The sequence below is a fragment of the Procambarus clarkii genome, chromosome 39, assembly GCF_040958095.1.
Source record: "Procambarus clarkii isolate CNS0578487 chromosome 39, FALCON_Pclarkii_2.0, whole genome shotgun sequence".
Classification (NCBI taxonomy): domain Eukaryota; kingdom Metazoa; phylum Arthropoda; class Malacostraca; order Decapoda; family Cambaridae; genus Procambarus; species Procambarus clarkii.
The window spans coordinates 24,060,070-24,083,894 of record NC_091188.1 but is presented as its reverse complement, the minus strand read 5'-3'; the positions used below and the strand labels follow the sequence as shown (position 1 = coordinate 24,083,894).

The 23,825-nt window shown below is 39.2% G+C and overlaps 1 protein-coding gene across 1 annotated transcript in view; it reads right to left on the bottom strand.

The window, feature by feature from the left end:
* Positions 1-8,429, bottom strand: part of LOC138372628 (apolipoprotein A-I-2-like) — a 42,369-nt gene extending 33,940 nt beyond the window's left edge. Inside the window, exon 1 of the mRNA XM_069338122.1 lies at positions 8,315-8,429. Within this exon, the coding sequence (XP_069194223.1) occupies positions 8,315-8,429 (115 nt within the window). The remainder of the gene's footprint in view (positions 1-8,314) is intronic.
* Positions 8,430-23,825: the final 15,396 nt, after the last annotated feature.

Below are 23,825 nucleotides of genomic sequence, written 5' to 3'. Positions count from 1 at the left end.
AAGCCAGGGGGTGTGTGGTAGCAGTGGTAGTGGTTCCGACACCATTTAATAATATTACACGCAATCGGTAGATAATATTGCTGCTGCGGTGTGAATACAAGTTAACCCACAGAAAATGTAGCTTGTAGTGGAATTTTCCGTCAATAGAAAACGGGATATCATTGCCACATACTATTATAAATTCACCAGCTATTCTGTTGGGAGTTATTCTTAAATACATTAGTCTTTGGACTTTTAATATCATAAAAACATCTCATTTGAATTAACTTAATTATCAGTATCAAAATAAAGTAAATGTGACCCTTCTATCAGTTACTGATATCTGGACAAAGTGTCAAGGCGTCAGGGAGGAGGAAGGGGTCAGCCATTGTTGTTAAGACCAGAGTCATTGGAGCGAGTACAGCTCCTATAAATTCTCTTGGATGAAGTGTTATGGAGACCAAAGTTCTGCCATCATCAACACACTGTCAACAAACACAAGGGAAGTGTTTTCCCGAAACCCGTTTATCTAATCATTTTTGGCCTTTAATGTTAGATAGATATTGGGCGAACCGGTGAGAACACATATGATCGACTCAAAAAAGGTAATCAAGCCTTGGTCCTTATTACTTAATATACAGTGTTTTCTCTGATATCGCTGTCATATATTAGGATTCTAGCTTTACAGCTAGTGCCCTTTGACAGGAACAAGAAGAGGAAGCAAGACTTGATACATCAGTTACTGGGTGATGGAAGCTAGCCTCTCACGAGGATAATTTGGTGTCTACATCCTAGTTATACCTGGTGAACTAAGCCTGCTGTACAATAAGATAAGGAAGCTTCTCAATGTATACTAATATATGTAGTTAATACTGTAGTTTGATTGGCTGCATATATATAAATTTAATACAACACCCCCCCCCCCCCCCCGTAATGTGTAAGGATCGATTTGTGAGATTATTGCAGAAAAAAAAAAATACAGTCCACTTAACATCATACCAATTCAACCCGTTCTCGCACTTTCTTATAGTCAATATTGACTTATTAAATACGTGCATATGTGACATACTAATTTATTGTGGATATTTTAATTTACCTTGAAAAGCTTCATAGAAAACACCGACCTTACCTAACCTTCTTAGTATGTTAAGATAAGCATCTTATTTCTTCATAATTACAATTATTACTTTACCTATACCTATAATAGGTTAAGTAGCAATTGTAATTACGAAGCAATAAGATGCTTATCTTAACATAATAAGAAGGTTAGGTAAGGTCGGTGTTTTCTATGAAGCTTTTCAAGGTAAACTAAAACATTCACAATAAATTAGTATGTCACATATGCACTTATTTAATAAGTCAATATTGACTTAAAGAAAGTGCGAGAACGGGTTGACCAATTGCTATCGAAATATATAAATTAAATATAAATTCTATATAATTCATATAAATTAAATAAATATAAATCTCACAAGTCGGTTCCCACAAGTGGGGTGGGGCGCCAGGTTGGGTGTGGTGGCTGTGGTAGTGTGAGGTCGGGGTGTGTGTGTGGTGGTTGTGGTAGTGGTAGGCCAGGGTGTGTGTGTGTGTTGTGTTGTTGTGGGAAAACTTGACTTATGTAAATCATATATATTGATATTATCTCTATAGCTATGACGGACCACCACTTTTTGAGAAAAAGTGGAAAACAGAGTAGAGCAAGTTGTTTGATTTTGAATCCATGAACATCCATGTCCTATGGATGTTCCTAGTTAATATTACATTGAATATTAAAGGGACTGTATTATGAGTCAACTCCTCTCACCCAAATTGGGGGATTACATGCTAAAAGATTAGTGCATCCCTAGCATTATTCTGGCGCTGGTTCTTCACCAGAGTAATTATTATATAAATGTAAATTAACTTGATTATATAATAATTAATTGCAGGCAAATGTATCTGAATATACTACAATAATATGAAATTGTGTATGGTAAATCAGTGGGTTAGTATAATTGACCTCCTTGGGAGATCATTAATATAACTACAGAGGTATATCTACATATAAACATTAACAGCTTAGCTGTATATCTAAAGTGGTATAATCGATTGCCACGATCCACCGACGACGTGTTGCATCGGGCAAATTGTTACATGTGTAGATGGGGAAGCCTAACACCTTGGCTGACGTGGACTCGTGAGCTGGAAGGCAATTACATTGTAGAAATCTACTACTAAAGTCACTACAAGTACATCCTAAATTACGGAAATCTTCCTAAAGGATATGACTATCACTGCACAAATTTTCTGCAGATATTTGTGCAATTTATGTTCCAATAAAATACGGAATAAGAAAAGAGATTGAACGTACTGGATTTTGATGGTTATTAAATAGCCTAATGACAACTAGCCTAAATATAAACATGTGCACATTGTTATAATATAAGTGATTAATAATTGCCGGGCTAAGTGTCCGTTGATGTAGGAACGATTCCAGGTCCCTCGTCTTCTCAGCTGCCGTGATAAGATGTCAATTGTGGGTTGGAGTAATGATTAGTTCCTTGGACACTACCATGATGTGCCAAATGACGTGGCACCGCTCTCGTGGTTGTAGGAGCGAAATTTAAAGACAATTAACAAGATCGAGACGTTCCTCTCTGTTGCACGTTACTAATGGCGTCTGAATCGCGTGGTGGCTAGTGACACTCCCTAGTAGGAATGGCGTCTCCTTCCCTGGCTGCGATACGCATGCGCAGCCCTCTCAAAGTATTCTCGAGCTTAAAGTATTTTTATTTTACTTATAATTAATTAGGGAAAGTAAGGAGTTGTGACAAGTGTTTATGTCACTAATAAACGTATTAATGTGCAATATATTTTTCACAATGCATGTCAGCATATTAAAACTGCATTAAGAAATGTTATATATACCGCTTTATACTAAAATAATTTCCACTGTAGTTATTTATACACCTAAAAAAACGAGTACAGTGCTTTGTAAATAATCAACTAAATTAACGATTATCCTTAGTAAAGGAATGTAATTAACTAAACTCTGTTTAGATGCAACTAAATGTGGAGAGAATCATGTTTTAGCCTGTCGTTTCTCACCTTGTCACTCTAAATAGGAAGAATTTGGCAAATATATTGCTATTATAAATCATGATGATGATTAATTCTACAAGTTAGTAATTTTAATAACTACTCGTGGTTAATACAAATGTTGTATAAAAATACAAGAGATGTATGATGGTTGGATAATTTCCAACATAACTCCGGGGTAGGGGAGAAAACTCGGGTAGTAGTTCAGGTCTTAGTACTAACGTACACCTGTTTTCTATCCTGAAGTTATATTTATGGATTAGTAGGTTAGTACGCACCTAACGAATGTTCCGAATCTGTGGTAGATGTGACTAAGTCAACATGGGAACGTAAATTAAATGTTGAAAATGTTGAATTCATCTATAATCAAGAACTCTCTAAAGCTTACAGCAGATTCAATGACTAGTGTCGCTGTGATGTGTAATGGTTGAATTACTTAGTCGCTGAACTGATCTGTAAACTCAGAAAATGCTCTTAAGAATAGATGATTATGGTCTGCAAGGAGGCAGAATGAAATACTGTATAAATTGTAATCTACATTATTATACATTAATTTAAAATTTTTAATCATTGGGTTATTCAAGATCAAGGAGACTATGATACTACAGTAAAATCACTGTCTAGGGTCGCTGTGACTTATAACTGTTGAGTTACTAGACAATAACACATCACTGAGCATCATGATCACCTCAAACTCAAATGAGGAATTTTCTGCTCTTAGGCAGAACTAAATATGGTTTAAATTTGCATTGCAGTGCAGTAGTCGTTTTAGACTAATGGTATAACTAAGTTTCTAACTAACTAAAGGTAATGAAATATTAGAGAACTGAATAGGTTATTCATTAAAATTAAAGAAGACTCTGAGTCGACAGTGAGATTAGGAGCTTAGTCATTCTGACTTGTAGCTAATTTAATTACAGCTCACAGGCTTATCGCTGAAAAACTCGTTAATACATCCTCACTTTAGATGAGAAATTCATTTTATTAAATCAGTCTTTATAAGTAGTCAACTGTAATTAATTGTGAGCACAGACTAGGTTGGTATTTACTTTACAAAAATAATGTCCCTAAATCCTACCTAAATAGATGGTTGAATTTTCCCATACCTATCTAAGTTGAGAGCTAAGTTAATTGTGACAACTCACTATTGGTAGTGTCACTCTAGTTGAATGATGAGCACTGGATCTGCTCGGCTATGAATTCGTTAGGCTACAGTGCCTACAACCCTCTAGAGACTGAAGAAACACGTAGTCTAACTAAATTGTTTATGAGTAGTGGGTTCTACTCGGTTTATATCATGGTGAGCAATGATAATTGCAGGTTAACATGGTGAGCATTGGTGTGCTCTAATTAACATCGTGAGCAGTAGTATGCTCGGATTAACATGGTGAGCGGTGTGTTACGACCCTTGACCTCTGGATATGGTTCCTCTGTTTGCAGTTGTAAAAAATATATAATAATACGGCCTTGCCTACTAAAAGTGTCTAGGGTAAATAATTCAACTGCTTACTCAACAAAGCAATATACTTAAAGTAAGGTAACAAATAACTTACAAACATGTAAATGGAAATACTGGCAGCCAGATATATTAATGCACCAGAATACAATAACACTATCATTATATAAGAACTATTCACTGATCACTATTTTAAAAACTTAAATGGATATAAGGGTAAGCACATAATGGTCTAACGAGGCAATTAGCTATGTTACTAAACAATAATGAGGTACCACAGACTTATCTCAACAACATGTCCCCGCCAGCCAGCTCCACCCATGTGACTGGCGTTGCTGGAGCATGCGCGGCGTGGTGTCTACAAGTTACCAACTAATAACCATTTGAAATCTCTTGATACTCTGCTATCAGAGAGTAATACTTAAGAACATAATTATAACTAAACTTATATGCATATAACACAGCTAAGGTGTAATTATGAAATTAAGTACAATCAATAAACACGAATAATTACAGGGGTGACTCAGCAACGTTAGCTTCATACACTGCACGCATTACTGGAACATCCCAAATATGGTCATCCCCCCATGAGATTCCGCGGTCTCCCCCGACAGGAATGAACAACCATTAACAAAATATGACATACAGGCACACTACAGCATGCTACATATAAATCAAACATGTATACTGGAAAACAAATGAACATAATGGTTAATTTAAATATCGGAGGAAAGGAATAATGTACATACATGTTTATCATGATAAATGTTAAAATCAAATATATGGATTTGTAACACAGTGGTATGCTCGAATTAACATGGTGAGCAGTGGTATGCTCGGTTCAACATGGTGAGCAGTGGTATGCTCGGTTCAACATGGTGAGCAGTGGTATACTCGGTTCAACATGGTGAGCAGTGGTGTGCTCAGTTCAACATGGTGAGCAGTGGTATGCTCGGTTCAACATGGTGAGCAGTGGTGTGCCCGGTTCAACATGGTGGGCAGTGGTATGCTCGGGTCAACATGGTGAGCAGTAGTGTGTTACGACCCTCGATCTCTGGGTATGGTTCCTCTGTTGCAGTTGGTAATATATAATAATATACGGCCTTGCCTCATGTAAATGTGTAGGGGAAATAATGCAACTGATACTAACAGAGCAATATACTTTTAGATAGGGGTAACAAAGAAACATACAAATAACATACATGGAAAAATGCAGGTAGCCAGAAATATTCTTACTCAATTAATTAATCTTACAATAGCACACTGTATAACATAAAACACTCCATATCAATTCAAATGAATAGATGGGTAATCTCATAATAGTATAACCAGAAAATCAGCCATGTAAGCTATGAAATAAAACAAAGATCCACCAACTTAACTCAAACATGTCTCCACCCGCCAGCTGTACCCACGCAACTGGCAAAATCCTGGCTTGCCAAGGTGGCGTCCTACCAACATATCAACTAAGCATCCACATAAACTATTGTGAAAATTCTACTAACAAAATATAGTACTAATAATCAAATCATTATTAATCTTAAGAGAATATAATACTGTTACAATAATCACCTGAATTTATTACACTCAATAACAGGAAATAATCAAGGTTGAAATTTATATACACTCGCTTGACAACAAGTTCCCACACTGGCCACATCCAAATATGGTCATCCCCCCACATGGAGGAACACACTCCCGTCAACAGGAATTAACTTGCAAAAGCCTCATACAATCAAAATGCAACTCAGGCACACTACAGCATGTTACAATGTATATCATACAAGAGTCTATAATCATACAACTGGATACTATACTAATTATAGAACAAGACAATAAAGTATATAAGCACCAAGAGTAATGTTAGAATCCTTGTAAGATTCGTAACAGTGTGCTCGGTTCAACATGGTGAGCAGTGGTATGCTCAGTTCAACATGGTGAGCAGTGGTATGCTCGGTTCAACATGGTGAGCAGTGGTGTGCTCGGCTCAACATGGTGAGCAGTAGTATGCTCGAATTAACATGATGAGCATTGGTATGCTCGGTTCAACATGGTGAGCAGTAGTATGCTCGAATTAACATGGTGAGCATTGGTATGCACGGTTCAGCATGGTGAGCAGTAGTATGCTCGAATTAACTTTTTGAGTGGTGGTATGCTCGAATTAACATGTTGAGCAGTGGTATGCTCGGTTCAATATTGTGAGCAGTGGTATGCTCGGTTCAACATGGCGAGCAGTGGTATGCTCGGTTCAACATGGTGAGCAGTGGTATGCTCGGTTCAACATGGTGAGCAGTGGTATGCTCGGATTAACATGGTGAGCAGTGGTATGCTCGGATTAACATGGTGAGCAGTGGTATGCTAGGATTAACATGGTGAGCAGTGGTATGCTCGGTTCAACATGGTGAGCAGTGGTATGCTCGGATTAACATGGTGAGCAGTAGTATGCTCGAATTAAATTTTTGAGCAGTAGTATGCTCGAATTAACTTTTTGAGCAGTGGTATGCTCGAATTAACATGTTGAGCAGTGGTATGCTCGGTTCAACATGGTGAGCAGTGGTATGCTCGGATTAACATGGTAAGCAGTGGTATGCTCGGTTCAACATGGCGAGCAGTGGTATGCTCGGTTCAACATGGTGAGCAGTGGTGTGCTCGTTAAGCATGTTGGGTTACAATGCTTAATGTTGAATGTGAATACATTAACTGATGGGAAACCTAAGATTGCTGGAAAATTAATAGTCACTATCACTAAACTTGTTTAGAAGATAATTTGTAACATTTATCCCAACCTAAACGTTTCAAGGTTTATTATTTCTCTGTTGTATGTTCACTTACATATTGGTAAATTTGCAATTTTGCTCATGCTGCGCTCCTACAATAATAAGCAGTTTAAAAAAAGAAAAACAGTTCAAACAAAAATTATTGCAAATAACTCACTAGACCCTAGTGCAGAAAACGTTGAGTAAATGTTGTAGTCTGTTTAAGACAAGTATAAGGTTGTAGTCTGATTAAGACTATTATAAGGTTTTCTTGGCAGACCTTAAGCACAGGTATAATGGGCCTTGGTCCTGGAGAATTTACAGGTGTGGAAGCTGCTTGATGACTTCATGTTACTAAATTCATAGAATGCTGGGTGCATTGGGTGCTAGAATCTCTAGCTTAATATTATTAATTTACATAGGGAGACTTGAGTGTGGTCTATTATTACTTGTCGAGAATAATTCTAGGTCTGCAGGGGAATCAATGACTTGGCCGCTGTGACATGTACCTGTTTAGGTACAGACCACTGATTTTCCACTGAGAGCTATGAAACATTTCGGCGAATACTAATTGTACTACATTCAATCTGGGTTTATTACTCAGCTGGGTTTCTCCTTTAGCGTGTTGCTGGAGAATTAAATCTTGTTGATTAATTTCTGTTGTTGTTGGCAGGCATAGGCTTCTTCAGGTTTAAAAGTTTACCTGTCAGTAAGTAGCCACCTGCAGAATGGAGCATATTTCGTGCCAAATCGTTTTACATGTCCTGTGATAAACCGGTAGTAGTAGTCCGCTCCTACTAGAAAATTTACATTGTTAAGGCGGTCAGACATTAACTGGTTGTTAGCCAATTTAATTTCATGTTCCTGCTGAATACCTGTATACCCCAGACCCTTAATATTTAGGTCAATTGGTATTTGATCTACAACTATGGCTTGGATACCCATAACATGACTATCTAAACGTACGAGCGGTTGTACTATTGAATATTCTTAGGGTACTCGATTTATCATGAACCCTGACAGGTTTAATTTTACCTGTCTTTACCCAGGTATTGTTTGTAAGTCCAGTCGTCATCTGGGCTAGGTTGTTCAGGGACAATGCCGAGAGTTGCCAAGTCCCATAGCTTATGTGCAGGGGGATCAAAATCATCCTCGGACATGTCTCTGAATTGCAGTGGAGACTGTTTTCCTAGTCATGCAACCATTACTGGGTTGGCATGTTGGTAGTCTACAGGTGCGGGTTGTTTTAGCCGTAATACTGGGCCTGTTAGCAAATAGCCACCTGCAGATGGTAACAAGTTCATTCCTTGTTTTTCTTCCTTTCCTTTGATAAACTTGTGGTAGACATATGATCCCATAAGGATTCCAATATTGGAAAGGTTGTCTGATGTGATTTTGTCAGCCAAATGAATTCCCTTTTATTTCAGGAAAAGAAAACTTTTTTTCTACTACTAGAAAACTACTTTCGTTTTATGCAAGTAGCACGATCTGGGTAAGCTTTGCAATAGTATATGGAATGTGGTTGTTCACAGAACACACATGGTTTCCAGACGTTAACAGCATCTTGGAGAGTCATCGATTTGGGTGACGCCTTAACTGTAGATTTGGAGGGACCAACTACATATGTGCCCACACTGCCTGTTACGGCCCTACTGGGATGCAACCGGGTTCTTTACTGATGGTATTAGTTTTGGGTATCCGACCCCAAGCTAGTAGAGGCTTTCGAGGGGTGTGTCCCGTAACGCAAGTTAAAACAATGGGGAAGGTACACAAATACACCAATATTCAAACGTATATGTATATTACTTATATATATATATATATATATATATATATATATATATATATATATATTATATATATATATATATTTATTTATACTCCCACCACCATATGTAAAAAGTTACACACGGGAATTATTACTACACAATTATATACAGCTTCGTCTTCCTCCGAAGACACTAGACACTCGGCGATGCTCACTCTGAGTAGCCTTTCCTGGTCTCCTCCTCCATGGCCCAGAACCCACGATGAATTCACCCTGGCCACAGGCCAGCCAAATCCCAATCCCACTGGGCGCCTCGTCGTGGAGGCCTACAACCACGGACCAGCCTGTAGCTGGCAGGTACTAGTCAGCTTCGCTGTCAGGCCACTTCACGACTAATACTAGGGTTGCGAGCCCTAGGCAGGAGCCTCGTGTGACTTGCTGGTCACCCTCCTTGGTCGTCACTTCAGTGGGTGGTCTCTTCCACCAGCCAGCCCTGGATACGGCGAATCCTGTTACTGCCACTCCTCAGGCAGGCAATCACACACTCAGCAGAGTTCGTCTGGGGGTGGCTCACAGCTTCTTCAAAGCAGACTGGTGAAGAGACCTTGGCTGCCTTGGGTAGACTGATTCCACGTACCTCCCAACCATCCTAGGTTGACTCTGCAAGTAGACACGTCATCAGTACTGGGGCACTGCATGGGGCCACTAGGAAACTTCACTTACTAGCTTAGACAGAAACGTCCACCTATTTGCTCCATAGATGGCGTTCACTGTCTAAGCGCCACCTCACCAGAGGTCAGCAGCGGCTACGTCACAAGCTGACCAGGAGAGGCATTCAGCACTTATTGCCGGGATCTCTCGTCATCACTAAATGTCGTCCATATCGTGGGGTTTTCGGCAGCGGACTCACAGATGGCGTTGTCGTCACTGCTCTGTGCTCCGACAATGGACTCGGGTCCGTAACACTGCCTTCTTCTTGAGGTTATCTTGAGATGATTTCGGGGCTTTTTAGTGTCCCCGCGGCCTGGTCCTCGACCAGGCCTCCACCCCCAGGAAGCAGCCTGTGACAGCTGACTAACACCCAGTACCTATTTTACTGCTAGGTAACAGGGGCATAGGGTGAAAGAAACTCTGCCCATTGTTTCTCGCCGGCGCCCGGGATAGAACCCGGGACCACAGGATCACAAGTCCAGCATGCTGTCTGCTCGGCCGACCGGCTCCCCTTGTTTCCACTTTGGGGAGGAGGAAGGTGTGTTAGATTTGTTTGGAATACTGTTTGTACTATGTTGTTTACTATTAGTGGTAGACAAAGGTTTAGATGTTGCTTTTCCATCTGGGTTATCTCTTTGTCTTTTTATGATGGAACGCAAACCTTCGCTTATCTCCTTTACACTCAGAGAAGATTTGTTATATAAGACAAACAACTTATCCAGTATGTCACTGGGTAATTTGTGTTTCATATGGACTTGGATTATCCAATCAGATTTGTCCAGGTTAACCATGTTCTTAAGTGTCTTGAGAAAGGACTCAAGCTCCAATCTAAAGGCTTGGAGTGAGTCAGCTGTACTATTTGGAGGGTTAATGTCTAACAGCTTCTGGGTTAGAAGTCTGATAGTCCTTCCTGGCTTAGCATAATTATCCTTAAGGAGCTGTACGGCATTGTCATAACCATCATCAGTGAATGTCAAATTACAGACCACCTGTAATGCTTCATTCTTTAAGCCACCCTGTAAATATGTAAATTTTGTTGTCTTTGCTACATTGGCATTAGAATCTACAGAATCAACAAATGTGTTCAAAAATTTGTCCCAACTCTCGTCCTCTGTACCAGAGAAAGTTGGGAGACTGAGTGATGGCAATTTGACTTCTGGTTGTGTCAAGCTGTGGCTGCAATATTTGTATTGGCCTTATGTCTGGTTATTAAATCGTCAAAGTGTTGTAACTTTGCATGCATTGCATCTTCATAATTTGCCTTTTCTTGTATTACAACGTCCATTGCCTCTTCATTGATACTGGTGGTGGCGAGGATATCCTGATATTTCAGGATTTGTAAGAGCACATGCTCATATTTGGTCTGTGCAATCTTATAATAGCCTTCCAGTTCTACATAATTAACTGGAGTTCGATTACTTAAATCCTCAAATTTTTTGATCTGTCGGGTTAAGTGGCCCTTCATACCAGTGAGGGTCGCTTTTACATTTTTGGCAGTAGACATCATGGCAGTATTTGCTAGCCTTGTTGGACTGTTTCTGGCACTTGACTTAGTAGAGCCACTAGTTTCCGAACTAGATCTGCTAATCATTTAAAAAATACACTATATAATCATACACACTATAATTTGAGTGGTAAGTCTGCATCAATGCTGGAATTCCTCAAGTTAGCCCTTCTTTATCACTCTTGGTTGGTACAGACACAGGTTAACACTCAAAGGTGAAATGATTATAGTTAAATTATTACTATAGATAAGGTAATATTATGTAGACAACACAACTCAGGTTGCCATGAATACTGCATAAAAATATGTGTTCGCTAGGATGTAATATATGTTCAACTCTAGAGAAGTTTAAAATGCTTACCCTTACACCAGGTGAGCACAATAAATTAGACTAGGTTGCTGTACAACACCAGCCTAAAATGTCCTACCCTTGTGCAAGAATTATTTGTAAATAATTTGGCATGCAGTAATGGTGCAATATTAAAAGTAATGTTTATATAAAAACTTAAAATTAGAAAAAGCATATACATTAATGAGTAAATTAGGCTCTTATCATCCTCTTGTAATGAAAGAGTACAATTATTCTTTTGGTCCAGGCCTCGGAACAACAGTAATGCTTGTTGTAAGTTCTGTTTGCTATTTGCAGAGATTGAAAAAGTTTAGGCTAGAAAAATGTAAATGTATAGCAGTGTCTTCCTGCTATAATTAATGTATGTAAATATTGTATAAATATTGCACTAATGCTATATATATATATAGATCCTAATCAGGATCTTGAATCCGATTCGTTGAGGACCGAAAATATATGGGAAAATCCTGGCAGCTTAATTCTTTTTTAAATTGACATTAATAAGAAAATTTTTTATCTGATTAATTTTCTTAGTTAGTTCTTAGTATTAAGTTAGTTAATTAAGCAAGTAAGTAAATGAACAAATCCACAGGGGCAGTGATGAGGATTCGAACCTGCGTCTGGGAGCATCCAAGACACTGCCTTAATCGACTGAGCTACGACAGGGTTAAAAGGGTTGAAACCGAAGTTCTACTGAACTTACTGGATCCCGTAGCCTCTCCGAGGCACAAACCAGGCTTTTACACAAACCCTCCCCCCTGCACCCGAGCTATGTCAATAGGCCGTTCTCCCTCTTCGCCCTTACATCATCACACACAGAGATCACACTAACGTGATGCATCAAATGAACAAATCCACAAGGGCAGTGACGAGGATTCGAACCTGCATCTGGGAGCATCCCAGACACTGCCTTAATCGACTGAGCTACGACAGGGTTAAAGGGTTGAAACCGAAGTTCTACTAAACTTACTGGATCCCGTAGCCTCTCCGAGGCACAAACCAGGCTTTTACACAACATCCTCCCCCCCCCCCCCTGCACCCGAGCTATGTCAATAGGCCGTTCTCCCTCTTCGCCCTTACATCATCATCACACAGAGATCAAATCCTCGTCACTGCCCTTGTGGACTTGTTCATTTGATGCATCACGTTAGTGTGATCTCTGTGTGTGATGATGTAAGGGCGAAGAGGGAGAACGGCCTATTGACATAGCTCGAGTGCAGGGGGGGGTTGTGTAAAAGCCTGGTTTGTGCCTCGGAGAGGCTACGAGATCCAGTAAGTTCAGTAGAACTTCGGTTTCAACCCTTTTAACCCTGTCGTAGCTCAGTCGATTAAGGCAGTCTGGGATGCTCCCAGATGCAGGTTCGAATCCTCGTCACAGCCCTTGTGGATTTGTTCATTTGATGCATCACGTTAGTGTGATCTCTGTGTGTGAAGCAAGTAAGTAATTAAGTGAGTGGACTGTATGTACTGATTCAGCTGCCTGAATTTATCTCACATAATTAGGGGGGGGGGGACAATTTGCAGCTTAAACCACTTTGAGATGGCTCCTTCATAAACCACAAATTGTTTACCTTATATTCAAAACATAATTTATAAATCACACCACATATTGTGGTCTAATCTACTATTATTATAGAAATAATGAATTAATTCTTATACGTATGTCTACAGTATTATACACAAAAGAGGGCTTAGCTGTTCCTGTTGAAGGGGCCTGCTAAGGCTGTGTAATTGTAACATCAAAGATGGGTGTGGCCCTGTGCCTCTGAGTGCCATGTAATGGCGGCTGTCTGGAGGCTACAAAGCTTGGTGTACAGCTAGGTAATAATTTATATGTAAGGCCCAACTCTCTGCTCAGCTTCTTGTTACCCCAAATCACAATTACCTGCCAAGTTTAAAGAATTAATAATGTTTCTCTAAACATATATGTACAGGTAAGACATGGAATATGAGGGTGTTAAGCAGTGTAAACGTACTTGTTATGTGGGGTCTTCATGCATCATAACCGCCTACCTATTTATGAATAAACTGTGCACAATTAAATGTAAATACTTGGTAAGACGGAGACTGATGTTGCTGTGGTTGTTGAGAGGCTGTGTTGCTGGTTGCTCGCTTGTTGACACATAGTTTGGGTGTCTAACGAGTTAAATCAGCTCATATGGAGAGCCACTCTACAACGTGTTGTTGTTATTCTGTGTGTACGTGATGACGCTCTCAGAGGGAGACGAATGCAAATGTTTGTTGGTTTTATTTATGTTTAAGGAATAGAGTATTAAGCTATATTCCTAGTGTTGAAAATTATATTCAGTCTTAGTGAAGACTTTTTTTATTAAATTTAAACACTAGACTGTTGTATTAATGAAATAATGAGTAATGAAAATACGTGACATCGATGACGTCACAGAATCACCCATTCTCTTTTCTTTAAGGGAATAACCATGTTATTACATGTGTGTAGGATTTCCAACAGAGTACTCTTCGGAGCAGCTATTGGGCTCTTGGGAGTACTTATTGGATGCTTGGGTCTCTTGGTAGCACTTGTGGTGCTCTTAGGTCTTACTGGTCAAAGAGAGTTTGACCTGTTGTTATTACATCGGGTTTTAGTACCTTTATTTCCTAATGACTGTGTCACTTTAGGAGTTTCAGGTATGGTACCTAATATGGGTACAGTTTCTGTCGGTTCAGAATAGGCATTAAGTGCCTGGTTTGCTTGTTTATTTATTATATTACGCAAACCTGTTAATATATCCTGCATTGACAGGGCATTACCATTCTGGTATAAATATAATTCGTTGAGCATCTCACCAGACAGTTTTCTCTGGATAATAATTTAAGACATCCACTCAGCAGTGGGGTGATCCTCCTCCTTGCGAAAGGTTCTTAACAGTAACTCAAGCTGAAAACTAAAAGCTTATAAGGAGTCAACTGTCTGATCTGGTTGAGATAAGTCTAGTAGTTGGTGCACGATGTTGATGATAGTCTTCTCATTGTCAGCATTTGTCTTAGCGAGCTGGATGGCTTGATTGATGCTGTTGAGTTCAGTATAACTCCTAGGAGTCTAGTGTGAGTGATTATGACCATCACTAGTTTTGCTTAAGGCTTCTTGCTTAGCCTCAGCTTTTATTCCACTTCAGCTGCATCCTCATCTTCTGTTTCAGCTTCACTGGCTGTTGCAGTTTCATCTGCAGCTTCACTTGGTTTTCTGGGTTCATGTGTGAGGCTTGTTAATTCAGTAGCCTCATGTATTGCATTTATAGAATCCAGAGAATATAGAAATGATTTATCTGAAAGCAGTTCTGATTCTGTTAAGGTATTATTATGTCAAGTTGTGTTAGATGAAACTATAGAAAATGAAGGTTGAACTTCAGTTGTTGATCCTGTGTAAGGGTCATATATGATTAAAGGAATCTCCTCAATTTAAGGTAGCTCGTGTACTTCATCTGAGCTGAGTGCTTGCTTAGGTATAGGTATACCATAAATATGTCATGGTCCATCAGGAACATTTGCTGTTGCAAGCACTTTTTTAAAGTAAATTAGCCTGGCCTAAATTTTGTCTTCAAAGTCGGCTAAGTCAGACATGATTAAATCTATGTCATCTAGACCAATATCACTGGTACAGATTGTACTTATGTACAGCTCAATAATTTCTTGTATATGCTTAAATTGCTGGTTAGCTATCTTTGCTGAGATTTCCAGCGATATGAGATCAATTGCGCCTGTTTTCACCCAGCTGTCACATTGGTTAATTAACTCTGTCAAGTGACATTGTAGACCTTTCAGCCGTGTTTTAGTTTTTTCTAATACAGTCATGTTAACTATAGGTTGAAGCTATATGGAGTTTATATAGTTACTTGGACAGCTATGATACTTGCTCTTATGTGTAGAGCAGGTATAGTTATTGACAACCTAAAATTTCCTTGGTTAGGCTGATTGTAATTTACCTCATTTGGAGGTTAGCAACCTATCTAATAATAACCCAGCAAACACAAATCGTATAGAAAACGTTCATCTATCTCTTCCGATAGGTGTAGGAATGACTTGCATTGAGAATGGTGCAGGAGAGCCTTTGAGAAACTTTTAATCCAAAAATCCAAACACATAGGTTTTATAATAAATGTTTTTTCTACAACTATTTTGTTCCTAATGTATTACAAATCGTTTTTACATGTTAAATATAAAATTTAAGGTGTTTTTTGTAAAATTAACTAATAAATTGTGAATGATATTTAATGACTGAATGAAACCTTCAAAATACATTTAGTTATGCTATGATCAGGAAAAAAAGTAGTTTTCCAAATTTTCTAAAAATCGCTCTTTTTAACACAATTTGACTCCTTATGCATTCCACTAAACACTAATATCATGTTTACATATGAAATTTATGTATTATTCCTTAAAATAATTTATATAAATTGTAAAAGTGGCTGGAAAGTGGTGTGAAAGAATCTGAAAACGTTTTGTTGTCTTATATATTGGCGTGTTCTTATTAATTATGTCTCAAGTGCACAGTTTATCAAACAAGAAGATTAACATTCGTCAACCTTTAAAATCTTATATGTTATCTTGCAGGTGCAAAATGGGAGAATCTTTAAGAACAGTATCTATATGACAAATGGTGTTTTCCCTAACTCAAACAATGTAGGGTTTATAATTTTACACATATTTCTAATGACTCTTAGATGTTTACATTCTCTGAAGTATAGTTGTCAAGGCTGTGTCCATCACTCTCACCACAGATTCTTAAACTCCTCTGCATATTCAACTATAATTGTTTCCATTCTGAATCTCCATGGACATTTGTATCGAAAATGAAACCAATGTGGTTTCCTTCAGCGCCTTCAGCCGCCAGTACATTTGCTCATTCATTTCCACATATTCCAACATGGTAGGGGATTCACAGAAATATGGCTATTCATATTGTTATCTATTATATGAATGCATTTCCATATTATAAGACAAATACGTGAGTTTATGATAAATTCGTTTTCTGTGATATAACATTGGTATGCTGTTTTTTCTTTAAACCGTGTACTGAACTAAATCACGAGAGTATATATTGTTTATATATAGGGTATATATATTGGGTGGTGGAAATGTTGTAAACATAAACATAAATATGTTGTAAACATAAAAAATAATTTGTATATATGCAGCAAGGAAATAAGACATGTCAATGCATTAGTATTATTATGGGTTAAAAAACTAAAAAATTAATGGAAATATTTTTGAATTCAGATGCTATAATGTTGAGGAATAGTTTGAGATTTCGAACACCGCCACTATCCCAAGAGGCCCCTGCAGTCTGCCATTAGGCCTTTCCTGTGAACACGTGGTCGCTGCTGCTACACCCCACTACACTACATCACACCACTATACCAGGGTATTACACCACACCAGGGTACTACACCACACCAGGCTACTACACTACACCAGGCTATTACATCACACCACTATACCAGGGTACTACACTATACCAGGTTACTACACCACACCAGGCTACTACACCACACACCACACCAGGGTACTACACTACACCAGGCTACTACACCACACCACTATACCAGGGTACTACACTACACCAGGCTACTACACCACACCACTATACCAGGGTACTACACCACACCAGGCTACTACACCACACCACTACACCACACCACTACACCAGGGTACTACACTACATCACACCACTATACCAGGGTACTACACCACACCACTACACCACACCAGGCTACTACACCACACCACTACACCAGGGTACTACACTACACCAGGCTACTACACTACACTAGGCTACTACACCACACCACTATACCAGGGTACTACACTATACCAGGTTACTACACCACACCACTATACCAGGGTACTACACACCACTACACCAGGCTACTACACCATAACACTACACCAGGGTACTACACCAAACCACTACACCAGGGCACCACACCACACCACTATACCACGTTACTACACCACACCACTACACCAGGCTACTACACACCACTACACCAGGCTACTACAACACACCACTACCCCCAAGGTACTACACCACACCACTATATAAGGGTACTACACTACACCAGGCTACTACACCACACCACTATACCAGGGTAGTACACCACACCACTATACCGGGTTACTACACACTACTACACCAGGCTACTTCACCACACCCCTATACCAGGCTACTACACACTACTACACCAGGCTACTACACCACACCACTACACCAGGCTACTACACCACACCACTACACAAGGGTACTACACCACTATACGAGGCTACTACACCGCGCCACTACACCAGGGTACTACACCACACCACTACACCAGGCTACTACACCACACCACTACACCATGCTACTACACCAGGATACTACACCACACCACTACACCAGGGTACTACACCACACCACTATACCAGGCTACTAAACCACAGCACTATACCAGGCTACTACACCATGCCACTACACTACAGATAGTAGGCTGAGAAGTACGTTTTGGCTACTAGGAATGACATATATATATATATATATATATATATATATATATATATATATATATATATATATATATATATATATATATATATATATATATATATGTCGTACCTAGTAGCCAGAACGCACTTCTCAGCCTACTATGCAAGGCCCGATTTGCCTAATAAGCCAAGTTTTCATGAATTATTTGTTTTTCGACTACCTAACCTACCTAACCTAACCTAACCTAACTTTTTCGGCTACCTAACCAAACCTAACCTATGAAGATAGGTTAGGTTAGGTTAGGTAGGGTTGGTTAGGTTCGGTCATATATCTACGTTAATTTTAACTCCAATAAAAAAAAATTGACCTCATACATAATGAAATGGGTAGCTTTATCATTTCATAAGAAAAAAATTAGAAAAAATATATTAATTCAGGAAAACTTGGCTTATTAGGCAAATCGGGCCTTGAATAGTAGGCCAAAAAGTGAGTTCTGGCTACTAGGTACGACATATATATATATATATATATATATATATATATATATATATATATATATATATATATATATATATATATATATATATATATATACATATATATATATATATATATATATATATATATATATATATATATATATATATATATATATATATATATATATATATATGTCGTACCTAGTAGCCAGAACGCACTTCTCAGCCTACTATGCAAGGCCCGATTTGCCTAATAAGCCAAGTTTTCCTGAATTAATATATTTTCTCAAATTTTTTTTCTTATGAAATGATAAAGCTACCCATTTCATTATGTATGAGGTCAATTTTTTTTATTGGAGTTAAAATTAACGTAGATATCTGACCGAACCTAACCAACCCTACCTAACCTATCTTTATAGGTTAGGTTAGGTTAGGTAGTAGAGAAAGTTAGGTTAGGATAGGTTAGGTAGGTTAGGTAGTCGAAAAACAATTAATTCATGAAAACTTGGCTTATTAGGCAAATCGGGCCTTGCATAGTAGGCTGAGAGGTGAGTTCTGGCTACTAGGTACGACATATATATATATATATATATATATATATATATATATATATATATATATATATATATATATGTCGTACCTAATAGCCAGAACGCACTTCTCAGCCTACTATTCAAGGCCCGATTTGCCTAATAAGCCAAGTTTTCATGAATTAATGTTTTTTCGTCTACCTAACCTACCTAACCTAACCTAACCTAGCTTTTTTTGGCTACCTAACCTAACCTTACCTATAAATATAGGTTAGGTTAGGTTAGGTAGGGTTGGTTAGGTTCGGTCATATATCTACGTTAATTTTAACTCCAATAAAAAAAAATTGACCTCATACATAGAGAAAAGGGTTGCTTTATCATTTCATAAGAAAAAAATTATAGTAAATATATTAATTCAGGAAAACTTGGCTTATTAGGCAAATCGGGCCTTGAATAGTAGGCTGAGAAGTGAGTTCTGGCTACTAGGTACGACATATATATATATATATGTTGTACCTAGTAGCTAGACCGTCATACTCGGCCTACTATGCACAGCCCTATTTGCCTAATAAGCCAAGTTATCATGAATTTGTATATTTTTCAATGTTTTTTTCGTATGAAATGATTAAGCTATCCATTTCATTATGTATGAGTCATTTTTTATATTATATATATATTAGTATATTTTGGTAGCAGTCTTTCCTGTAGACATATATTATTAAATATGACCGAAAAAGTAAGATTAATAATTCTAACACGAATTTTCTCAATATTTCTTATGTTTCTTTTCACTGTTGATGGTAATTGAAAAATCAATTCGACACTTGAACGCGGTTCGTAATAACTTATTACATTTTCAAAGACTTTAGTTACACACACACAACTATAACCTGCAAGCACTAAAGAGAGTTTAAACAGCTTTGATTTTATACCTGCATTTGGGTGAGGTGATATGTTACAACAGTTTTGGATGAGGTGAAAACAAACTTTCAACCCAAGACAGAACACGAAACAATGGGTATAATATTTTGTAAGTTAAAGGGAAGAATGGAATTAACTACAAAGGGCCTATTGGCCCATATTTCTTGATGCTTCTATATTGGTGCAGAGTCTTGAAGTGGGTAGAATATAGTTGTGCATTAATTGGCTGTTGATTGCTGGTGTCGACTTCTTAATGTGTAGTGCCTCGCAGATATCAAGCCGCCTGCTATCGCTGTATCTATCGATGATTTCCGTTTTTATTGTAAAGACTTCTCTGGTGATGGTCTGGTTGTGGGAAGAGATTATATGTTCCTTAATGGAGCCCTGTTGCTTATGCATCGTTAATCAACTGGAAAGAGATGTTGTTGTCTTGCCTATATACTGAATTCTTTGAGGCTTACAGTCCCCAAGTGGGCATTTGAAGGCATAGACGACATTGGTCTCTTTTAATGCGTTCTGTTTTGTATCTGGAGAGTTTCTCATGAGTAGGTTGGCCGTTTTCTTGGTTTTATAGTAAATCGTCAAATGTATCTTCTGATTTTTATCTGTAGTGATAACGTTTCTATTAACAATATCTTTCAGGACCCTTTCCTCCGTTTTATGAGCAGTGGAAAAGAAGTTCCTGTAAAATAGTCTAATAGGGGGTACAGGTGTTGTGTTAGTTGTCTCTTCAGAGGTTGCATGGCGTTTCACCTTCCTTCTTATGATGTCTTCAGCGAAACCATTGGAGAAGCCGTTGTTGACTAGGACCTGCCTTACCCTTCAGAGTTCCTCATCGACTTGCTTCCATCCTGAGCTGTGGCTGAGAGCACAGTCGACATAAGCGTTAACGACATTCCTCTTGTACCTGTCTGGGCAGTCACTGTTGGCATTGAGGCACATTCCCATGTTTGTTTTCTTAGTGTAGACTGCAGTGTGGAAATCTCCACTCCTTTCCATGACTGTTACATCTAGAAAGGGCAGCTTACCATCCTTCTCTATCTCGTAAGTGAAATGCAACACAGAATTCCGCTCAAATGCCTCCTTCAGTTCCTGCAGATGTCTGACATCAGGTACCTGTGTAAAAATGTCGTCAACATACCTGCAGTATATGGCTGGTTTGAAGCTCATGTCGACTAAAACCTTTTTTTCGATGGTACCCATGTAGAAGTTCGCAAACAGGACACGGAGGGGAGAACCCATGGCGACCCCATCTACTTGCGACCCCATCTACCGTTTGTAAACTCATGCTACAGCAAGAATCTAACTGCTTTTTGGGGAACATGAAATTTAATCACAAGAAGGTGTCCAACAGGGTGACCCCCTTTCTCCATTTCTTTTCTGCCTAGTCATCAACGAAGTCACAGATAACTTGTCCAGTGAACTCAGTATTTGGTTTTTGGACGATGGTGCTCTAGATGGCTCCCCAGCCTCACTCTTGGACGACATTAGAATAATTCAGGAGCAAGGAGTAAGCCTAGGCTTTCCCTGAACTCTTCCAAGTGCGAAATACCCTCCACAAACCAGCACATAATAGAGCAAACAAAGGTTGTTTTGCCTGACATTCATTCAACCAACCCTGAGGACAGCACACTCCTAGGTGCTTCTCTTGGAAGGAATGCCATCGACGAGGTCCTTGGTAAGAAGATCACTGACCTGAAGAGGATGAACGAGAGAATTGAAGACATCGATGCTCATGATGCACTTTATCTCATCACCAGATGCTTGTCCCTCCCCAGGCTGACCTACTTTCTAAGTTGTTTGCCATCTTTCAACAATATTAAATTAGAAGAGTACGACAGCTTGCTGAAATCAACACTAGAAAAAGCCCTCAATCTTTCCCTCAGCGACTCACAGTGGAAACAGGCCTCCCTTCCTGTCAGACTCGGGGGCCTTGGCATGCGCACAACAACACAAATTGCTGTACCAGCGTTCCTGTCCTCTTCAGTGGGGTCTGAGAACTTGCTGAAGGAAATCCTACCTAATCACCTAGTTCAACAGGCAGGGGTACATGATCCCAGCTTCATAGACTGCACAACCAAATGGGTCTCTCTCGCAGGACCAGCACCCCAACCACCGCCTTCTGAAGCCCATAAGCAATCCAGCTGGGATCGCCCCATTGCTGACCAAGAAGCTGCGACTTTGCTAGAAGCTGCGACAACACCACATGACACTGCCCGACTTAGAGCTGTAGCAGCTCCCCATGCAGGTGATTTCCTATTAGCAACCCCAATGTCAGCAACCGGCACCCGTCTCACACCACAGGCCCTCCGAATTGCTGTGGCTCTCCGCCTCGCTGCCCCAATCCACACCGAATACAGGTGTATTTGCGGCGAGGCAGAGGCCGACAGGTACGGACGGCATGGCCTTCTCTGCCAAAGGACAGGAGGATGGCATGCAAGACAAGGCGAGGTCAATGACATTATTAAGAGAAGCCTTACCACAGCCGGTTGTCCAGCAGAGAGAGAGAGCCCCGTTACCTAATGTCCCGCAACTCTGATGAGCCTGTCAGTCACCCAGACGGAATCACTGTGAACCCCTGGAAGAATGGTAGACAGTTGGTGTGGGACTACACTTGCATTTCATCTTAAGCCAATACCTATGTTGACTTCAGTGCTACACAAGCAGGAGGAGCTGCCAATCACCAGGAAGCGGCCTTGTCACGTAAATACAGAGACCTTGACCACCACTACAATTTTGTCCCCATTGCCTCAGAGACATTTGGTGCCTGGGCTAAAAGTGCTGCTGGCTTTTTGAAGGAGTTGGGGGTCTAAGCTAATCGAAACAACTAGAGACCCTAGAGCTGCCAGTTTTCTTTTTCAGGGCGTTAGTGTGGCAATCCAGAGAGGAAATGCTCACTGCATCCACGGTTCCTGCCCGCCATCTGAGGAGCTGGGGGAGCTATACAACTTGTGACAAGCAGCCTTGTACCCTGCATGTAATCAATATTGTAACTTTTTTGTGTAACGACATTTTCAAATAAAGTTAGATAAATAAACACACATACCAAAAGAATAGAGGTGTTAGGAGAAGAAAATATCAAAGTGTTCTAGGTTATATATATATATATGTCGTACCTAGTAGCCAGAACTCACTTCTCAGCCTACTATGCGAGGCCCGATTTGCCTAATAAGCCAAGTTTTACTGAATTAATATATTTTCTCTAATTTTTTTCTTATGAAATGATAAAGCTACCTATTTCATTATGTATGAGGTCAATTTTTTTTTATTGGAGTTAAAATTAACGTAGATATATGACCGAACCTAACCAACCCTACCTAACCTAACCTAACCTATCTTTATAGGTTAGGTTAGGTTAGGTAGCCGAAAACGTTAGGTTAGGTTAGGTTAGGTAGGTTAGGTTGTCGAAAAAACATTAATTCATACAAACTAGGCTTATTAGGCAAATCGGGCCATGCATAGTAGGCTGAGAAGTGAGTTCTGGCTACTAGGTACGACATATATATATATATATATATATATATATATATATATATATATATATATATATATATGTTGTACCTAGTAGCCAGAACGCACTTCTCAGCCTACTATGCAAGGCCCGATTTGCCTAATAAGCCAAGTTTTCATGAATTAATATATTTTCTCTAATTTTTTTTTATGAAATGATAAAGCTACCCATTTCATTACGTATGAGGTCAATTTTTTTTATTGGAGTTAAAATTAACGTAGATATATGACCGAACCTAACCAACCCTACCTAACCTAACCTAACCTATCTTAATAGGTTAGGTTAGGTTAGGTGGCCAGAAAAGT